Genomic DNA, 22,429 nt, shown 5'->3' on the forward strand with positions numbered 1-22,429 from the left:
GTAAATCAACTACATTTCAACAAAAAGACAAAATTAAAGAATTGTAAAGGATCCCTTTGATTCCGACTAGGAGCTAGGTAGCATCTCACGTACCTGCGACACAGCAGTGGACAGAACGGAGGAAGCCCCTGGCACTACGGAGCCGACGCTGCCGTGGGGAAGGGGCAGACAGGAACGAGGCGCACAGTGGGAGGGAGGGTGGGACCTGCGCGGCCGGGGCAGCGGGCGTCGGGGGGCCGTCTCTCACGCAGGGGTCTGGGCCGGCGTCTCTGAGAGCTGACCTTTGACAGGGAACTCCACTCAGAGCTCCGTGGTGACCTGTGGAAGGAGACCCAGGGTGGGATGTGCGCGCACACGTGGCTGATTCGCTTTGCAGTACGGCAGGAACGAGCGCCTTGTAACGCCACTATGCTCCAATTGAAAGTTTAACACTGAAAGATGAAAAATGAAACGGAAACAGGAAAACAAACAAAGCTGGCCTTCGGGCTTCCCTGGTGGCTCAGTGGTATAGAGTTCGCCTGCCAACGCAGGGGACACGGTTCAATTCCTGATCCGGGAAGATCGCACACGTCACAGAGCAACTAAGCCCACAAGTACTGAGCCCGCGCCCCAGAGCCCGCCCTCCACAAGACGACCCGCCAGTGAGGGGTCCACACGCCACAGCAGCGAGCACCCCACCTGACGCAACAAGAGAAAAGCCCGCACGGCAACGAAGGTCCAGCACCGTCAAAAGTAAAAGAATAAACGAAATTAAAACCAAAACAACCTGACCTCTGAGCAGAGTAACGAAAGAAGTGAGGAGCCATCGTGCCAGTATTTGGAGAAAAGATGTCCCGGGCAGAGGGGACAGCAAGAGCTGCGGGGACCGACAGGTTCGAGGAACAGGAAGTGCTGCAGAAGCTGCCAGGGCAAGGGGGACAGTGGATGGAGGTGAGGTCCAGAAGGAAGCCAGGGGGCAGATCTCACAGGGCCGGAGGTTGTTTAAGGCCTTTGAATCTTATTTTAAGTTGGGAGTCACTGGAGAATGGCCTCCTAAAAGAAGCTACTTAAAAATAGGTCGTTAGAAAAGAAAAAAGGCAGCTCCCTCCTTCATAATCTCATCATTTTCAGTTCTCCATGATAGGGGGGCTTACTTTGCTTTATTATACAGCCACAATCCTAAAAAAGTTAATATATACATATTGCTTAATATAGTTCACTGATCCCACATTTTCCAATTACTTTAAAAGACAATATCTGAAATCCTTGGGTGTTTGAAACTGCTTTCTTCCCTCGGTAGGAAAGAGAAATTAAAAAATAAAAAATTCTGGGGAACTGCAGTCTGTTGTTTGCCCATGGGCTGGAACCCAAGTCGTGACGGCTTAGTTCACTGCATAAAGCCAGCCTGCACCTGGCCGATGCTACCTGAGAGCCTCAGAGCACTTCTTGTAAAACAAGCGCCTCCGACCGTAAGTGGGGTGTTGCTGTTCATCACCAAGTCGTGTCCGACTCTGCAACCCCATGGACTGCAGCGCACCAGGCCTCCTGTCCCTCACCACCTCCCGGAGTTTGCCCAGGTTTCCCCTCCGTGGATTACTGCCCCCTTGTGAAGAAGGGGCTTGCGTAACTCAATGAAGCCACGCTGTGCAGGGCCACCCAAGACGGACGGGTGATAGAGGAGAGTTCTGACAAAATCTGATCCACTGGAGGAGGGAATGTCTAACCACTCCAGTGTTCTTGCCGTGAGAACCCCATGAACTGTGAGGTGGGGCCTTAGGAACCACCCCAACCTCAATGACGTGGTTGCTGAAAAATAGCCAAGAGGTTTCTGGGTAAGAAAAGGCTTAGGAGAAAGTCCCCTTAAGACTCGCACACTAGCCAGCCTCCCGGGACTTTAGTAAAGGACACTTGGCCTTCATCGCATACGAAGTCCCGAGTGTCTCCTCTGACCGTGCTGCCGAGACATGACCTTCAGATGCCTTGGAGGCTTGGGAGTAGGCAAGCTTGCGTGAGCAAATGGAAATCAGGATAAGCGCTTAGGAGTGGCTGGGATGGGGAGCAGGCAGACTGCTTTACAAAGAGCCGCATATATAAGGGGAAGCAGGGAAACACGAAGCCTGCACACGTCGGGACTCGGGAACAGGGGACGGGACACACCAGGAGACAGAGGCATGGCCCGGGCTGCCCTCCAGCTCCTGACCCTTCTCTGGGCTGCGACGAGGACCAGCACCCAGACCCGAAGCTCATGCTGTGAGTAGGGCATTTTTTCCAAGGAGGTCAAGGAAGCGGTTACCCTGGGGCCAGGCAGAAAGCTCAGACGCTGGCGTCTAATGACGAGAGAGGGCCTGAGAGTGGCAGCCGTGACGGGGTCCCTTACAGGGCGCGAGTCTGGACGGCTCATCGCTCCTGACTTAACGGCGCGAGTTCTTGGAGAGGCAAGTCTCCGCACTTTACATTAAGAGAGATTGAAATACTGTTGCGGGAATGATGGTTGATGATTCGGGGGGAGACCCTCAGTGACTGTGCTGACCATGTGCCCCTGGTGGGGAGAAGGTTGGGTACCTGCTGAGGATAGGTCGTAGCCCAGATCCTTCTTACATCTCATGCAAAAGTGAGAAAAAGATGGATGCAGGGCAATCAGTGATCTCTGGGAACATGCTAGAACTAGCATGAAATGTCTGTGAGCCGCATTGTTTGATGTTGCTAAGTAAAAAATCACTTTCTTAAAGATCAGAGTTCTTTGGAAAGATGTAGGGACTAACTGGGGTTCCCCGGGGGCTCAGATGGTAAAGAATCCGCCTGCAATGCAAGAAACCCAGGTTCGATCCCTGGGTCGGGAAGATCCCCTGGAGGAGGACATGGCTGCCCACCCCAGTCTTCTTGCCTAGAGAATCCCATGGACAGAGGAGCCTGGCGGGCTACAGGCCATGGGGTCACAAGAGTCAGACACGACTGCGTGACTGAGCATGCGTGCAGTGACTAACTGGCCTCAAAAGGAAACCTGAGCGTTTTCTCCATTTCTCTTTAATAATCACCCCTAACGGGGGCATCCCCAAGGATACCAAAGCTAAGAGATGCAAACATTTCTGAGAAGAGAGAGTGAGGATGAAGGGTTTAGTAAATGGCTTTGCCCTTCGCAGCTGTTCCCTCAGCAGAGCAGCCCTGGGTCGATGGCATCCAAGTGATCATGGAGAACTCGGTGATCAACTCCACCTTCCCAAATCCCAGTGTCCTGATCGCCATGAACCTAGCAGGAGCCTACAACGTGGAGGCCCAGAAGCTCCTGACTTTCGATCTCATGGCCAGTGACACAGCCGGTGAGAAACCAGAGCCCCTCAGCGGGCTCCCTGAGTCTCCACTCCCAGACCCCCTCCCCAAGTCCCTCCACCCCAGCGCTACCTGTGATGGTGCCTGAGTCACCAAACACCTTTCCCTGCATCACTGGAAGGACGGAACCTCGGGTCGGTGCATTCACATAGGAGGGCAGTAAAGCAGAAACAGCTCTAGATTAAATGTAAATGAGCAGGCTTCCAGGTCTGACTCCGCCACCTACTAACTCTGTGACCCTGATGGGCTCACAGATTCCCACCAACCTCACCTCTGTCATTCACAAAATGCAGGTCACTCGAGTAACAATAACACTAATAGCAGGATTTCCTTGACGGTCCAGTGGTTAAGACTCCACACTTCCAATGCAAGATGATGCAAGTTCAATCCCCAGTTGGGGAAGAACTGAAGACCCCATATTCCATATGGCATGACCAGAAAGAATAGATACGTTAAACAGGAACAGCAATAGTAACAAAAGCAATAAAATCTCTGTTCTGCCTACCTCACAGGAGTTGCCTGAGGTCCAAGTTAGAGAAACTTGAGTAGAGTTAAAAGTGTCTTGTAACTAGACATGTTTCCATACGAACTTGCAGGGGTATTCTTGCTGCTTTTCTAAACAGATACCAGGAAATCCGAAAGAGGTGGTCAAACCACATAGAGGTCACCAGGTTAAACATTTCTGCAGTGTCTTCCCACACTTCTTTCCTTAAGAAAGGTCAAAAAACTATCTGATCACATTATTTTAAAAAAATCAAAATGATCTGGAAAGAAGCAGAGAGCTCAGCCTGACCGCTGGAGCTCTCCGCTCTGAGAATGCCTTTGTTTAACAGTACTGTTCTCTCCTCCACAGACCTGACTGCTGGTCAGCTCGCCCTCACCATCATGGCCCTCACCTCCTCCTGCCGAGACCCTGGGGACAAAGTGTCAACTCTGCGGACCCAAATGGAGAACTGGACACCTTCCAGTAAGACCTCATCAGAAGGGAGTGGGGAAGTGAGGCAAATGGCCCTTCCTGAGAATTCTAAATCTGTAAAGAGAAGGAGGGGAGGGTGGATGTGGAGGGAAAAGAGCCGGTGTTCCTCCACTCAGGTCACTCTGATAATCCCCACATGAGATCTCCACTTCTGGTCCAACAAACTGGAAAAGACCGCCCTCCCGGGAGGACACGACTGCACGCCTTCCCCTGGAGACAGCAGCCTCCCTTTGATTCCGTTCCCCTGCCAGATGCCATTCTTGTTCTGAGAGGCAGGAAGTTGTCTCTTGCCAATACAGTATCTTTCTTTTTGGACAGGATTTCTAGCCATGTCCATTTCCAAGGTCTGGCTTTTCCTTTTTCACAAATGTCTTTCTTACGGTGAACGTTAGTCTTACGCAGGCTCCTGTCCCTCTCAAGGCCTCGGTTCCTACGCTTCCACCTTCTATGGGCCCAGTCTGGCCATCCTGGCGCTGTGCCAGAACAACCCAGAGATGACCTTACCCATAGCAGCCCGCTTCGCCAAGACCCTGCTGGCCAGCTCCTCTCCCTTTGACGTGGGTAAGTCACTGGTTTCAAACGCTGCCCTGAGCCTGGAACACCAAGGTCACTGACGGGTAGAGCTGGGGGGACCGTGGCAGGGGGTGCTTTCCACGGAGGAGGGGAGGGCCAGGAAGATGTCAGCAGGGAGAGATGCTGGGCAGACATTTGGTGGATGTGCAAGGGATAAATGAAACGTAAGGTACGCATGAAAGAGAAAAGGAAAACAGAAAACCAGGACAAACCTGACGTGCCTGGCAGTTCCAGAATCTCCACTGGAACCAATAAGCATGTCATCCAAGTCACGAGTCGTTCCCAAACAGCAGTTAAATTATTAAACCAACGTCTAGACTCAGCCCCACCCTGAGCCTCCTCTTTAATCCCTACTGAACTCCAGGAGTTGCTGGACAGGGAGTCCTGGCGTGCTGAGGTTTATGGAGTCGCAGAGAGCTGGACACGACTGAGCGACTGAACTGAACTAAACTGATGCGTCCACACTCTATTCTTCCCAGTGCTTCTCCTCACAACGTCCAAACATTCTCTTGATATTATACAGCTCCTCTCTGAGCTTTAAAGCCATGATGCTCTCTTGCAAGGAGGCACCGGAACCTTCTTCTTCCTGCATCCTGCGAGGCTATCTGTGAATGGACACTCTCTCCTCCACCCCATCACACATAATGACCCCTTCTCGGCATGATGCCCTCTGTGAGGTCCCTCATTTGTGGTCACCTTTTCTCCTCTGCCACTGTCTAAGCAACAGCATCAGCTCACATTTTCACCCCTTAAATATGCAACTTCAGCGACCTCTCTCATTTTAGTCCCTACTAGACCAACACTCAGGTCAATATTTGCTCAGGTATCTTCCCTGTGGGTCAAACACAGACTGGCCTCTGCTTCTCATCAGGGACCTTCTCATGGCTGGGGCGTCTCTGCCAGTTCAGGAAATTGGGACTTCTTGGCCAACACTGTCATCCTCAGCGAGATGATGCAACTTTGGGGTGGAGATTAGGGTGGAGAGGAAAAGATTAGTGAGAAAAAAAAAAATGCCATCTGGTGAGTCTCTGGTTTGTTCTGGTCTCACTATGCCAGAGTTTGCCCATTTAGTTCACACATAATAAGAAGGAAAGGGCTGAGGACCCCTGTACGGGGTACCCCGGAGGAGGCAGGCCTCATCTGCCCCCTCATCCGAGAGCTCCCCGCGGAGGACCCCTGTACCAGGTACCCTGGAGGAGGCAGGCCCCACCCACCCCCTCATCCGAGAGCTCCCCACCAAGGATCCCTGAACCAGGTACCCTGGAGGAGGCAGGCTCCTCTTCCCCCTCATCCGAGAGCTCCCCGCGGAGGACCCCTGTACCAGGTACTCTGGAGGAGGCAGGCCCCACCCACCCCCTCATCCGAGAGCTCCCCACCAAGGATCCCTGAACCAGGTACCCTGGAGGAGGCAGGCTCCTCTTCCCCCTCATCTGAGAGCTCCCCGCGGAGGACCCCTGTACGGGTACCCTGGAGGAGGCAGGCCCCACCCACCCCCTCATCCAAGAGCTCCCTGGCAGGGTAACAGAAGAGAGGGCAGAGAGGGCAAAGCAGGTACAAAGAACGGATGCTGGAGGAGTTCAGAAAAGAGACTGCGCCTGTTGGGTGGGATGACAGAGGAGGCTTCGCTGAGAAGTGACGACAGCTGGGACTTCACGAAGCACTGACTTTTTGACAGATAAATGCTGGGACATGCGAAATGGGGTTGAAACCACTGCCAGTCAGCTTTCATTCGAGGCGTGAGCCTTGGCGTCCTGCGGAGCCACTCTCAGGTCCTTGCTCCTTACTAGCGATGCCTCCCTGGGCAGTTCTCTGAGTCTCCATACCCTCATCCCTGAAATGGACACAATCAGAGGTCCTGTCTCACAGGCTGTCCTGAAGGGTCAGGGAGGTTACTGAACGCAGTAAAGTGAAAAACCGAAGTCAGCCCCACCATCGTGCCCGACTCTGCGATTCCATGGACTGCAGCCTGTCCCTCTCCTCTGTCCATGGACTTCCAAGATTGCCAGAGTGGGTTGCCATGTCCTTCTCCAGGGGACCTCCCTGACCAGGGACTCAAGCCCGGGTCTCCTGCACTGCAGGCAGATTCTTTACCAACTGAGCCACTAGGAAAGCCCCCACTGAACGCAGCAATGCAACAGTAAAATGCTGGTTGTTCATACTGTGGAGGGGGTGGTCTTACCCTCTGCTGTGATTCACAGACGCAGGAGCAGTGGCGACCTTGGCTCTGACCTGTATGTACAACAGGATCCCCGTAGGTTCGGAGGAAGGGTACCGCGCCCTGTTCGCTCAGTTGCTAAAGAAGATCGTGGAGGATATCAGCACGAGGGTCCGAGACAATGGCCTCATCGGAGACGTCTACAGCACTGGCCTCGCGATGCAGGTAAATGCGTCCTGCAGGACAGGCGGGCTCAGTCCCTGGTCAGGAAGATAGACCCCGCATGCCGCACAGCCTGTTCCCCCCCAAAATGCAGGTAAGCCTTAACTCCCCTCTACTTCACAGGTAAAGTAGAAAAACAAATGTACATGAACTCTCTTTGCTTCCTTGGGGAAAAATAATAAATCCAAGAAATGTATTCATTTACTATTAATAATGATCAGTTTGTTCATAAAAATTCCCAGGTGGAACCTAGTGGTAAAGAACCCACCTGCTAATGCAGGAGACATAGGAGACCCAGGTTCGATCCCTGGCTTGGGAAGATCCCCTGGAGGAGGGCATAGCAGCCCACTCCAGTATTCTTGCCTGGAGAATCCCATGGACAGAGGAGCCTGGCAGGCTCCGGTCCATAGGGTCGACAAGTGTCTCGGACAAAACTGAAGTGACTTCGCACAGGAGTTTGGTATATTTTTTAAAATAAGATTATTCGAGTAAGTCCTCAAGTAACATTGACTTTTCTGATTCCATCTTGCCAATCAAATGTTCTTTTATCAGCCTTGGATCGTGATCCAAAAAAAATGTGGGATCATATTCAAAAGGATTAATGAAAATAAGTCAAAGCTGCCTAGACATCTAATCTTTGTCAAGCTGTTTCACTCTCTCGATGTCAATTCAGCCTCACAAAGATCCCTACTACATGGCAATGCCAGATGCATCTGGTCATCCAGTCTATAGTCTGTGCAGTGTTCCCCTGGGTAGAGTCTCAGGCTCGGATGCTGTAAGATGCTGCTTGATATAGCTCCAAATACAACCACACACACACACATACACACACCTCCCTCCGTTGATTAGGGCAGCAGCCTCCTATAGAAAACACACCAATAAAATAGCAGGGAGAGAGAGAACCAACTAGAATCGAAATTAAAGGGTCATCTGCAGCCAAATCATCTCAAAATGCCCTATAAAGTGAAGTGAAGTTGCTTCAGTTGTGGCTGACTCTTTGTGACCCCATGGATCCCATGGAGCCCCCTGCCAGGCTCCTCTGTCCATGGGATTCTCCAGGCAAAAAACCGAAGTGGCTAGCCATTTCCTTCTCCAGGGGATCGTCCCAACCCAGGGATCAAACCTGGTTCTCCCGCATTGCAGGCAGATTCCTTACCATCTGAGCCCTATAGGAGTAATAGAAAACCTACATCATGACCTTGCCAACACGGAACGGCCAAGAACCAGAGAATCATAATACTATGCTTAGTGAAATTAAACAGGCAGAAAAAAACAAATGCTATACGATATCACTTACATGTAGAATCTAAAAAATAATACAATGAATGTATATGCAAAACAGAAACATTCTCGTAGATATAGAAAGCAAACTTGTGGTTACCAAAAGGGAGAGAGAAGTGGGAGGACAAATTAGGGGCATGGGGTCAGCAGATACAAACTACTAGGCATAAAACAGATAAGCAACAGGGTGTGCTGTGTCCACAGGGCTTTATAGCCTTTATCTGGTAATAACCTATCGTGGAGTACAATCTGCAAAAACACTGAAGCACTATCCTATATGCCTGAAACTAAAATAATACTATCCAGTCCATGGAATTCTCCAGGCCATAATACGGGAGTGGGTAGCCTTTCCCTTCCCCAGGGGATCTTTCCAACCCAGGGATCTAACCCAGGTCTCCCACATTGCAGGCAGATTCCTTAACAGCTGGGCCATCTGGACAGCCCATAAATCAACTATACATCAGTAAAAAATAAATAAACAGAATCATGGTGTTACGATGCCAGCCCTAAATCTAATTTAGTTCTGGATTAGTGCAGGAGGATGTACAGAATGGTTTGGTGTTCTGTGTGCTAAATTAGCAATGCAGTGTACCGCATGGTGACTACAGTTAACAATACTATATTATATATTGAAAAGTTACTAAGAGAGGGAATCTTAACTTTTCATCACAGTATAAAAACTGTGAAACTATGTGTGGCAGTGGGTGGCTAGACTAGATTGCAGTCATTTGACAGTATACACAGACATAAAATTAACAGTACACCTGAAACGATATAATGTTCCATGTCAGTTACATCTCAATTTTTAAAATATTTTTTAAAATAAGATTAAAAAAATCAGCAAAGGGCATAAATAGACTAGAAGTTCTTTCATGTTACACATAAGAGTGGATAAAAATCCCCAGTGTGCCATGGAATAAAATGAAAATAAAATCAGTTTCTACATCATGTTGCGATCAGTGGAATTTTGCCAGAGAACTTTGTTTTACTGTAAAAACACAACACTGTTTTACTGGCTGAATCAACAAGAGTATTCCCAGGGCTCTGGTCTAGAAAGCTTTGTAGTGGAACAAAGGAAGTCCGGAAGAAATCCACGCTGTTTTGTTCATGACTCACTGAAAATAACCTTGCTGTCCTTAGTGCCAGAGAGAGAGGTGTTTGCTTTTGCTTATTTGGTTTGTCGGTTCTGCAAGGTACACTGTGATAAGCTGTACCTAAGAATTAAAGTTTTCCTTGGAAAAAGGCAGGGCCTCATTCATATCCAAATATCAAAGGCCAGGTGGATTTCTCGCCTCTCCCTAATCCAATCATGCCAGAGTTTCTTACCCAGGCAATCTGAAGTCTGAAATCACCAGGTATCTACTATATAAACTTGTCCTAATCTAAAATATTCTGCTGTCGAAAGCCAAGTGTTTCTGTTGCTGTTCAGTCTCTCAGTCGTGTCCAACACCATGGACTGCAGCACGCCAGGCCTCCCTGTCCTTCACCAACTCCCGGAGCTTGCTCAAACTCATGTCCGTTGAGTTGGTGATGCCATCCAACCATCCTCATCTTCTGTTGCCCCCTTCTCCTCCTGGCTTCAGTCTTTCCCAGCATCAGGGTCTTTTCCAATGAGTCAGTTCTGCGCTTCAGGTGGCCAAAGTATTGGAGCTTCAGCATCAAGGTTTCTAAGCTCTAACAACTTGAGCTTGAATCCCAGGTTGACCACAATCTTGGGCAAATATGTGAAAATGACTCTCTTGGGATTTCATTTTCCCTATCATAGCAAACATATAAAAGAATCACAGATAAAGGTGGATTTTAATAATTGTGGTCTCTCCCAAGGGAATAAGGTGAATTAAGCTTCCTCTGCAGCCTTCACTCACCTCTGCTTGCTATCATTGCCCTTCAAGTGACCTAGGCCACTCACATTGCTTCCCAGGGGCACTCATGGGGCCTTCCCTCTGTTTCTGAATCCCTGATCTTTCTTCCATCAACATGCCAATGCTTTCAAGGTTCCTCTGGCAAGAACTTAACTTGGAGAGGTAAACTTCTCCTGCCAAGCTATTACTGACTTCTAACAATTAACGGATCCATGTTGCTGTTGGGTCACTGAGTCCTGTCGGACTCTGCAACCCCACGGACTGCAGCACCATGCAATGCAGCAGGCTCCTCTGTCCTCCACTATCTTCCTGAGATTGTTCAAATTCGTGTCCACTGAGTCAGTGATGTTATCTCACCATCTCATCCTCTGCCACCCCCTTCTCTTTTTGCTTAATGCATCACTCCTTTCTAAAGAGTTGGTGTTTGCGATGTTTTATCCCAAAGGGATACAGATTGCTTAGCGGGGTCTGGGAGGGGAACATGGCTAGTGGACAAGATGTGGTTGCTGGGAAAACCTAACTGATGGCCTTTAACCAAAGAGCCCAGTAAAGTGGACTCTGGGAAGAGCCACTGTCATGGTTGCGGAGGTCAACAGTGCCTGTCAGAACTGCCTGTTTGCTCACACTGTTCTCTCCAGCTCACATCCATGTCTGGCTCCCCTCTCCCATCTCCCATTTTTCATTTGAAGCTCAGGTGAATCAGTTGTCAGCAACCCCAGCACATTAACACGCTCTGGTGGCTGAGGTCAGTACAACCCTAAAGAGAGGGAGATGGAAGGACAGCTTCCACATCATACATTACAAAATGCTATTGCAGGGACTTCCTTGACAGGCCTGAGGTTAAAACTCTGCACTTCCACTGCAGGGGCACCGATCCCATCCTGGTTGGGGAACTAAGATCCCAGGTTGCTGCTGCTGCTAAGTCACTTCAGTCGTGTCCGACTCTGTGTGATGCCATAGATGGAAGCCAACCAGGCTCCCCCATCCCTGGGATTCTCCAGGCAATAGTACTGGAGTGGGCTGCCATTTCCTCCTCCAATGCATGAAAGTGAAAAGTGAAAGTGAAGTCACTCAGCCGTGTCTGACTCTTAGCAACCCCATAGATGGCAGCCCACCAGGCTCCCCTATCCCTGGGATTCTCAAGGCAAGAACACTGGAGTGGGTTGCCATTTCCTTCTCCAATGCATGAAAGTGAAAAGTGAAAGTGAAGTCGCTCAGTCCTGTCGGACTCTTAGCGACCCCATGGACTGCAGCCTACCAGGCTCCTGCATCCGTGGGATTTTCCAGGCAAGAGTACTGGAGTGGGGTGCCATTGCCTTCTCCAAAGATCCCAGGAGACTTGGTAAAAAAAAAATTTTTTTATTAAAAAAATGCTTTTGCATAGCATCCCAACTGAACCTCCAATGACCACTCCAAAGGTAGGGCAGGAGCTATGGTTTCTATTTTACCCATAAGATAGAAAACTCAGTAGTGTGACTTGCACAGTGTATTCATCAAGGATCATTATGCAAATAACAGAAACTCCAACAGTTTTTGCTTAAGGAAAAAAAAAAAACAAGACAAAACTGAGATTTACTATTTCACATAAACTAGAGGATCCAGGTGATTTCAGAATTAATCAAAATAAAGGTCTCAAATAAGATATCAGGGATCACTCTATCATCATCTCTCAGTCTTGATTTTTCTGCTTCTCTCCTGCTTCTTCAAAATGTCTGAGAAAGATGGTCACCAGAGCCTTCAGTTCAGTTCAGTTCAGGTGCTCACTCAGTCGTGTCTGACTCTTTGTGACCCCATGGACTGCAGCACGCCAGGCCTCCCTGTCCATCACCAACTCCCAGAGCTTACTCAAACTCATGTCCATCAAGTTGGTGATGCCATCCAACCATCTCATCTTCTGTTGTCCCCTTCTCCTCCTGCCTTCAATCTTTCCCAGCATCAGGGTCTTTTCCAATGAGTTGCTTCTTATCAGGTGGCTAAAGTATTGGAGTTTCAGCTTCAGCATCAGTCCTTCCAGTGAATATTCAGGACTGATCTCCTTTAGGATGGACTGTTTGGATCTCCTTGAAGTCCAGGGGACTCTCAAGAGTCTTCTCCAACACCACAGTTCAAAAGCATCAATTCTTCGGCCCTCAGCTTTCTTTATGGTCCAACTCTCACATCCATACCTGACAACTGGAAAAACCATATCTTTGACTAGACAGACCTTTGTTGGCAAAGGTTGGTAATGTCTCTGTGTTTTGATATGCTGTCTAGGTTGGTCATAACTTTCCTTCCAAGGAGTAAGCGTCTTTTAATTTCATAGCTGCCGTCACCATCTGCAGTGATTTTGGAGACCAAAAAAGTAAAGTCTGTCACTGTTTCCACTGTCTCTCCATCTATTTGCCATGAAGTGATGGGACTGGATGCCGTGATCTTAGTTTTCTGAATGCTGAGTTTTAGGCCAGCTTTCTCGGTCTCCTCTTTCACTAGCGCCTTAGTGATTACTAACCCGGAAGGGGAAGAGAAGAGGCTTCTCCCTCCGGGTGTCTGTATGTCAGGGAAGGACTCTGATTGGCGCGTGCGTCCACCAATCACCGTCACCAAGAGGACGCACGCGGCGATTAACCCTACCCATGCATCCTCTGTTGTGGCCCGGGCTACGGAACCTCTGGCTGGCAGTCTTGTGTGATTAAATGAGGGGCCAGTCCCCCGAAGGGTGTGCAGAGCAGAGAGCGGAAGAGGTCTCCCACGGTGAGACAGCCAGGTTGTCCTAGACAACAGCTCCCCAGAGGCTTGCTTTGCCAGCTCTCCTCGCACTTCTACATCTAAGAACTGTGAGCAAGTACAGCCGCCCTGATAGCACTCCCTGGATAAGGACTCCCTGGAAGTCGTGTCCAGCTCAGTGCGACCCCATGGACGACAGCCCACCAGGCTCTTCTGTCCATGGGATTCTCCATACTGGAGTGGGTTGCCATGTCCTCCTCCAGGGGATCTTCCCGACCCAGGAACTGAACCTGTGTCTCCTACCTCTCCTGCATAGGCAGGCAGATTTTTTTACCTTTGAGCCACCTGGGAAGCCTCAGTCTTAGTGTAGCTCAGATATTTATTGAGCGACTGCTATGTGACAGACACTGCACTAAGCAGTGGGGACATAGCTGTGAATGAGACAGACGTTGTCTGGAACCTCTGGTTGATCACAAAGATTAGTGATCGAGTCTAACTCTTACAGGACTTAAAACGGCCAACTCTCAGCTACGCCTAACCTGTGTGTGTGTGTGTGTGTCTCTTCCCCCTGGCCCCAGGCTCTCTCCGTGACACCTGAGAGACCTAACAAGCAGTGGGATTGCCAGCAGACCATGGATACTGTACTGGACGAGATCAAGGAGGGGAAATTCCAAAACTCCATGTCCATTGCCCAAATCCTCCCTTCACTGAAAGGCAAGACCTACCTAGATGTGCCCCAAGTGTCTTGCAGCCCTGGTAAGGACTCTGAACATCTGTCTCTCCCTATAAAGTGGTGTCTTATGCCAGGAATGACAGGTGGACCTATGTGGACCAATTGTGAATGGCATAAGGGCTTGTTACACCTGTGACTTCCAGGCGGGCAGAGCCACAGCTGACGTCCAGTCCCCCAGAGCTGTGTCAGCATGCAGCCATGCCGTCCTGCCTTGGAATTCAGGCCCATGTCCGCTTCATTCAGCACCGGTTTACTGAGCACCTGCTACAGGAAGGCATTTTGTGGGATGGCTGGTGGAGAGAAGGTGCGTGGTCCTAACAAAGTAACATGACTTCCTTCATCCATTTGACAAGTGCACCAAACACGATGCAACATCTTATCATATCTGCTCTTTACAAAGCCAGGAGATAAAATGTAGACATAACTACAGTACTTGGGAGAGTGAAATAAATATTAAGTAGGGACTTCCTGGCACTCCAGTGGTTATGATTCCATCTTCCAATGAAGGGCGTGAAGGGTCAATCTCTGATTAAGGGACTAAGACCCCATATGTGTTCAGTCACTCAGTCTGTCCAATTCTTTGCAACCCTATGGGCTGTAGCATGCCAGGCTTCCCTGTCCTTCACACCTAGCAGCCAAAAAAACATAAAATGAAAGCAAAATTGTAACAAATTCAGCAAAACCTTTAAACAATGGTCCACATAAAAAAAAAATCTTTAAAAAGAAAGAAGTATTGAGTAGAAATAGAAGCGCCACACGGTGCAAAAGCAAAGAAAGTCTGATCAATCATTGAGTTTGCCTGGGAAGCTCAGGAGAAGAACAAAGTTGACTTTACAGTCAAGGCTTAGAGATATAAAAATATGCTCACAGCGCACCACAGGAATGGGGTGAAAACCTGACCCAGAGATATTATATATTTCTTTCTAATCACATACTAACATAAAATATGGTTCTTCTTACATTGCATGGACTTCCTGGTACAACAGTGATTAGCAAGCTCCTTGTCAGCCTAATTACAGAATCTACAGAGACCACAGTTAAGCAATCCAGTCCCAATCGTACCAAACACAGCCACACTCACCTAACTCCTTAGGCTGCTTACCGAAGATTTCCCAACTTGAACAAGGTGGCCAGAGAGTCCTTCCTAGGACTCCACACTGGTTACCCAGGTATTCTGTTAAATGGTCTGAAACATATTACCTTTGCTTCCAGATTCTTCGGGTTAACAAAAAGCCCCAAGTGAACATGGAGTGCCAGGTACAATATGTGACTTAGGGCTCACAATCCTCCCTTTAGCTTAAAAATCCTTTTAACAAAAGAAATGTTCTTTATTAAGGGAGCTGTTGGTTCTTCAGCTGTGGCCATTTCTCTCGGATGGGAAACAGCTTCATAGATCACACCAGTTTCTCAGAACATTCCACAAAGGGCACAGAATCATTGTTATTTTTTGAAAGCCTTTCTGGGATGCTCTGCCGATAAGAGAGATTTTGCACCTAGACTGTGAACTCCATAATCTTCAATGAGTTTGACCCCTGTGGTCTTTGCAGATCAAGAGGTACAACCAACTCAGCCCAACTTTCCCAGCCCTGTTCCCACCTCAGCCTCCAACATCACTGTCGTCTACACCATAAGTAACCAGCTGAGGGGCGTGGAGCTGCTCTTCAACGTGACCATCAGTGTTAGTGTGAAGAAAGGATCCGTGCTGCTTGTTGTCCTAGAGGAAGCACAGCGCCGAAACCCCAAGTTCAAGTGAGTGCTCCAGTGACGTTCGCCGCTCCTTCCAAGTTCAGTCTGAATTCCCATTCTCTCTCTCTCTCCTTCCTTCGTGTTCTTGCTTTTTTCCCTTCTTATAAAGTAACCCATCTTTATCGAATAGCCCCTCGAGGTGCCTGCGATCTGGTAAGGAGGCAAGGCCCTCATAAAAATTAAATAGATGATGATGGAGTTTTCAAAACAGGAATTCAAAGGAGAGAGAGCACAGAGTGGATTAGAAGGGTCAAGGAAGTCTCGTGGCTTTTGGATTGCCTCAAAGAAGAGGCCTCATACAGCAAGATATGAAAGGATGGTATTCCAAGAAGAGGGGATTTTATCAGCCCAGAGTTAACAAGTGTTGGGTATAAATTCCTCTAACTCTTAGAGGAGGACAAAGCATTTGAGAGAGAACTGAGCAAGGAATTTAGGGTCAATGAATAAACCAGCTTGACTAGGGACAGAATACAGGACTGAACTAAGTGAACGGTGTCCTGAAGGGATAGACTGAGTGATACACAGACAGCCTGAAGTCCCAGGCTGAGGAAATGGGACTTCAGCTTGCGGTGAAGCATTGCAAGTTTTTGAGAAAGAAAAGTGTTGCAAAATGTAAATTGGGATGGAGAATGAATGACTAGGAGGAAAGCTAGGGCGTGACCACAGAAACGGAGCTGTTATACAAAGTGAGGAGGACTTTATCTAGGAGAAACGCACTCAGGCCAAGGAAGATGCCGCAGGGCTTGTGAGGGACTGGACGTGGAGGGGCAAGAGAAAGAAGCTTCAGAACTGTTGATGGGACTGTCAGGAACAAAGAATATCCTTCAGAGAAAAACAATCCCTTTAGACAAGTTCAGTTGTCTGAGTTTGAAACGGAATCATCAGGAAGCTTTTGGAGGTATAAAAGAAGTCCTAGAAAAAGAGGGCAGGAATAAATGCTGGAGAGGGTGTGGAGAAAAGGGAACCCTCTTACACTGTTGGTGGGAATGCAAACTAGTACAGCCACTATGGAGAACAGTGTGAAGATTCCTTAAAAAACTGGAAATAGAACTGCCTTATGATCCAGCAATCCCACTGCTAGGCATACACACTGAGGAAACCAGAAGGGAAAGAGACACATGTACCCCAATGTTCATCGCAGCACTGTTTATAATAGCCAGGACATGGAAGCAACCTAGATGTCCATCAGCAGATGAATGGATAAGAAAGCTGTGGTACATATACACAATGGAGTATTACTCAGCCATTAAAAAGAATACATTTGAATCAGTTCTAATGAGGTGGATGAAACTGGAGCCTATTATACAGAGTGAAGTAAGACAGAAAGGAAAACATCAATACCGTATACTAATGCATATATATGGAATTTAGAAAGATGGTAACAATAACCCTGTATACGAGACAGCAAAAGAGACACTGATGTATAGAACAGTCTTTTGGACTCTGTGGGAGAGGGAGAGGGTGGGAAGATTTAGGAGAATGGCATTGAAACATGTATAATATCATGTATGAAACGAGTCAGCAGTCCAGGTTCGATGCACGATACTGGATGCTTGGGGCTGGTGCACTGGGACGACCCAGAGGGATGGTATGGGGAGGGAGGAGGGAGGAGGGTTCAGGATGGGGAACCAAGGTTAGGATAAGTACACGTGTCTGCGGCCCGCAGACCAGCTCCAGAACTTCTCCAACTTCTGTAGAACAGGTCGGGATAAAGATTGCATTTCTAGAATACTTAACTTGCCAATGATCTTCTGAATATACTTTACTTCCTCTCCAATCTTAGCTTTAATTTTGCCTGAATTTTATTTTTCTAACTATAATTAGTAAATATACATAGGAGAAATTTTGAGGGGGGGAAAGCATAAAGAAGAAGACAAAACATCCATAGTCTATCCAGAACATAATCACTGTTGATATTTTTTATAATTTTACAGGTATTTTCTCCACATGTATTACAAGTAGTTGTGATCCATATATACATGAGATAGATAAATATTTCTCATCCAATGTGCACCCACATTTTCACTTAATATTGTTGCATAAGCATTTTTCCATGTCACTGAAAAGTATTGAAAAATACGAATTTTATAACTGCCAGGGTCAACCTTGGATATTTATCCCTCACGCACCTGATGTTTTGGCCCATTGTTGGACATCAGCATTGTTTAATTTGCTTATTGATAAGTTTTTTAAAACCCATTCATATTTTTATTTAATTCCAAGTGAAGTAAAAGATTCGTTCATTAGCCATTTGCACTTTATCTTTTAGCCATCTTTTTCTGATCTCTGAGGCATTTAGAAGGTCTCTGGCCCTTCATCTTTTCTTATTGCCTGACTTGGAGCGAGGCATTAATCACGTATGATATTATTCTCACAGGTTTGAAACCAGAATGACATCCTGGGGACTTGAGGTCTCTTCAATTAACAATATCGCTGGAAATGTTAATGACAAGACATATTGGCAATTCCTGAGTGGCAAAACACCTTTAATAGAAGGTGAGTGAAGAAAAGGAATGTAGGCACTTTTTCCACTGTGTGAAGTCTAAATTCTTTCATTTCCATATTTAATTCATTCATTTATTTAGTCAATAAATGATTGTGAGAGTACGTGTGTATACAACAGTTGTATATATAACAGCTTTGTATGTACATATGCACGTATATCATGGATATACATTGATGTTAGATAGACAAATAGGTAACAAATGAGTAGTTATTTAAAATAGTTTTTAAAAAATCAAGAATCCTGGGACGTCTCTGGTGGTCCAGCAGTTAAGACTCCACATTTGCACTACAGGGGGCGAGAGTTTGATCCCTGATCAGTGAACTAAGATCCCATATGCTATGTGGCTCAGAAAAAACAAAAACAAAAACAAATCAAGAATTCTAACACCACTCTGAGCTAGTGGAAAAAAATATTCAGTGAAGGAAAGTGGATTGACCTAAAGTAATAAGAGCTAAAGGAAGAAAAAGCAGATGTGAGAAAGAGTTAAACAAAAAAGAACAAAAAAAACAAGTGTGTGATCTAAGAAGATGGCCACTTCGGGGTTAAAAGACACGTACGCGTGAAACGAAAGAACAGCAAACTCACAGCCAGAGCAGATCGATGAGGGGGATAAAAATAACAGCTATCAATGTCCTGACATTATTTTATTTCCTGTTCACATCAACTCTGTAGGTATTAGTGACTCTCCTTTTAAGCAGAAAAAACTATCTCAGAAAGAAAGAGAGACTTCCCCCAGGCACATACGTAGTATGTGATGGAGCAGGAATCAAGTCCACAGCTTCCCTCAGGGTCCATTTTTCACCTTCTTTCATAGTGGTGTTTTTTAAAATCGCCAAAATGAAGGATGCTTGCTTGGAGAAATTGCAAAGAATGAAACTCAGACTCAGCAAAAACCTTAACTATCTCCAAAGTGTTTGCACAAATGCTAAAATGTTATCTGCCCCAAAGAACATTCGTCTACTTTGTCTAAGGATGATGTTAAGTTAACCCGATGTTCACAGAGACGTGACCATCCCTTCGTGAGTAGAGTCATAGCAGAGTCAGACTGAAGCTTTGTCAAGATGCTTCATTGTCCAAGATAACAACGAGAGAGATGTCTTTCCTAGCACCTGTCATGAATTTAACAAAATCTGGCCCGTCAGAATTTGTGGAATTGCAGCCATGCATATAAGAAAGATTTTAGAGTCACGTAAGCCTTGGTTTGAAACCCCTTCTCTCTCTCTCTTTTAGCCACGTAGCCCAGCTTGTGGGATTTTAGTTTCCTGACCAGGGATCAAACCTGGGCCCTGGCAGAGCACTGAGTCCTAACCATGGGGCCACCAGGCAATTCCTAAAGCCCCTTTTCTTATTTTCTAGCTACTCTAGGCGGATAATGACTCTTCTCTGAGCCACAGTGTCCACAGCTGTCAATTGGAAATAGCACTACCCTTTAGGTTATTGTGAGGATTAGAAATGAATAAGTTCAATGGCATTTGTTCAAAAATGCATATCACTATTGTCGTTATTTCTCTTACAATTTTCATCTCATTAATTGCCCTCAAAACTTAAGTCAGGCTTGTTCTCCTGTCTGCTAGTTACTTTTCTTCTCTTGGGAGGAAAAATGTCCTCTGAGATCCAAAACGATTTGGGCCTGGAATTGTCAAGCTTTCTGACACCTGGTTACTTCAAACTTAATCATCAATTATGTCATAATCTGTGTGTTCCCTGCCCAGAAAGACAAAATTCTCAACCAACGGCCCTTCCTTAAGTCCTCCAAAATGTATGAGTTCCCAACTTGAATGCTCTAAATTTGGCTTATGTACGCCATTTTAATAGTAACAACTTTCCTGCACATTTATTATGTGTTAGATATTGTATTAGGCACTTGGCAGTCATTATTTCTAATCCTGGAAATAATTCTTCAGCATAAATACTAGTAGTCCAATTGTGTATAGGAGGGAAGGAGGCTGGCACAGTCTAAGGGCTTGGCCAAAGATTTGCTCCACATGGCAGCTGAGAGCCTGAGAAAAAGACCTCAAAGTCTCAACTCCATGCTTCCTTCATACTAGTCAACTCGATCTTGTTCCCCTCAGTTCAGTTCAGTTCAGTCACTCAGTCGTGTCCGACTCTTTGTGACCCCATGAATCGCAGCACGCCAGGCCTCCCTGTCCATCACCATCTCCCGGAGTTCACTCAAACTCATGTCCATCGAGTCGGTGATGCCATCCAGCCATCTCATCCTCTGTCGTCCCCTTCTCCTCCTGCCCCCAATCCCTCCCAGCATCAGAGTCTTTTCCAATGAGTCAACTCTTCGCATGAGGTGGCCAAAGTACTGGAGTTTCAGCTTTAGCATCATTGCCTCCAAAGAAATCCCAGGACTGATCTCCTTCAGAATGGACTGGTTGGATCTCCCTGCAGTCCAAGGGACTCTCAAGAGTCTTCTCCAACACCACAGTTCAAAAGCATCAGTTCTTCGGCGCTCAGCTTCCCCTAACCCTAACCAATTTAACGGGCTTCCCAGGTGCCGCTAGTGGTAAAGAACCCGCCTGCCAATGCAGGAGACGTAAGAGACAGTTTCCGGCCCGTCCCTGGGTGGGGAAGGTCCCCTGGAGAAGGAAATGGCAACCCACTCCAGTGTTCTTGCCTGGAGAATCCATGGACCAAGGAGCCTGGTGGGCTACATACAGTCCATGGGGTCACAAAGAGTCGGACACGACTGAAGCGACTCAGCAGCCCACTGGCAACCAATGTAACGGGTGGACCCTGCGGGAGGGGGCGTGGCCACGGGCACCGCGGTCACTTCCGGTTGTTCTCTGCCTGTTTCCAGGAGTCGCTGACTACATACCCTTCAACCATGAGCACATCACAGCCAACTTCACACAGTACTAAGAGAAGGTGGACTGAGCTTCTATCAAACGTCCCCAAAGGATGGCTGGAATTGTTTTTTTCACATCGTTTGAAATCTATGCCAAAAAAAAGTGGGTATTTTCGACCCTACCATATTACTGGTTAAAATATGGAAACCACAATGTAAAATAAATGATGCATATCGCTGGAGTCTCAACGTCTGTGACCCATGAAAGAAATCTGGTTTTTCATGACCATGATGGTGAGACAGCATTTAAATGTAGGGTGAGGGAAAAGGGGCCCCTGGCTGATATATTGGAAGGTCATTCTGATCTTTTTTTGATTGTTTAACTGACACAGTCTTTTATTCTATAAGGGAAATCTTAAAAAAAACTTTTTATATCTTATACCAAGTACTCCTTTTCAAATCACCTATTATAAACACTGCTGCTGCTAAGTCGCTTCAGTCGTGTCCAACTCAGTGCGACCCCATAGATGACAGCCCACCAGGCTTCCCCATCCCTGGGATTCTCCAGGCAAGAACACTGGAGTGGGTTGCCATTTCCTTCTCCAGTGCATGAAAGTGAAAAGTGAAAGTGAAGTTGCTCAGTCACGTCCAACTCTTAGCGACCCCATGGACTGCAGCCCACCAGGCTCCTCCATCCATGGGATTTTCCAGGCAAGAGTACTGGAGTGGGTTGCCAGTGCCTTCTCCGATAAACATACACACACACACACAAATACATTCATCCATACATGTGACAAAAATTATTCCATATGAAGCTCCCAGAAGGTTCAGAACTAGATCAATGATGTTATATCACAACTCTCCCCTTCCATTTCCAATATTTATTCTGGGTAAATCACATTTCATATATATTTGATATAATTTATATTTATGCATAATTATATTTAATATTAATATAAATTTAGCATATAATATGTTTCATATATTAAAGGTAGATATATATCTGTAACCGTGCTCCATAAATAATACATATAATATTTTGGATGTAAAATATAGGTATATATCGATAACCTCACCCTATTCTACATATATATATATATATGTATACACACACACGCACACATGAAAAGTGAAAGTGAAAGTCGCTCAGTCGTGTCTGACTCTTTGCAACCCCGTGGGCTATACAGTCCATGGAATTCTCCAGGCCAGGACACTGGAGTAGTTACAGATCTTTGGGAGGAAAATTTAAGGCAATGAAACTCTAAACTCTGTTTGTTGGAGTCAATATTGGTCAAACTTTCTAGAGAAGAATATGAAAATGTGTATCAGAAGACCTAAGATATACTCAACTTTGACCCCAAAAATGCCCAATTCTGAAATTTATAGGAAGGGGAAAAGCATAAGAGAACACAGATATATAAGAATCAAAACGTCAGCTGGGTGTGACTCAGGGAACTCAAACCCAATTCTGTAACAACCTAGGGGGTGGAATGAGGAGAGAGGTGGGACGTTCAAGAGGAAGGGGACAGGTGTATACCTATGGCTGATTCATCTTGATGTTTGGCAGAAACC

At 46.8% G+C, this 22,429-nt stretch overlaps 2 protein-coding genes across 2 annotated transcripts in view; one reads left to right on the top strand and one right to left on the bottom strand.

Annotated features, from left to right (window-relative positions):
• The window catches only part of STX3 (syntaxin 3), a 95,632-nt gene that overhangs the window by 8,738 nt on the left and 64,465 nt on the right, over positions 1 to 22,429 (bottom strand). The gene's annotated exons all lie outside the window — the stretch shown is intronic.
• CBLIF (cobalamin binding intrinsic factor) lies at positions 1,955 to 20,931 on the top strand. The gene is made up of 9 exons (XM_005906424.3): positions 1,955 to 2,229; positions 3,120 to 3,296; positions 4,160 to 4,273; positions 4,703 to 4,843; positions 7,054 to 7,235; positions 13,657 to 13,834; positions 15,359 to 15,560; positions 17,935 to 18,053; positions 20,870 to 20,931. Exons 1-9 carry the CDS (start codon positions 2,031 to 2,033, stop codon positions 20,929 to 20,931), a joined length of 1,374 nt encoding a protein of 457 aa, XP_005906486.2. The 5' UTR covers positions 1,955 to 2,030.

The sequence above is a fragment of the Bos mutus genome, chromosome 15, assembly GCF_027580195.1.
Source record: "Bos mutus isolate GX-2022 chromosome 15, NWIPB_WYAK_1.1, whole genome shotgun sequence".
NCBI classification, from domain to species: domain Eukaryota; kingdom Metazoa; phylum Chordata; class Mammalia; order Artiodactyla; family Bovidae; genus Bos; species Bos mutus.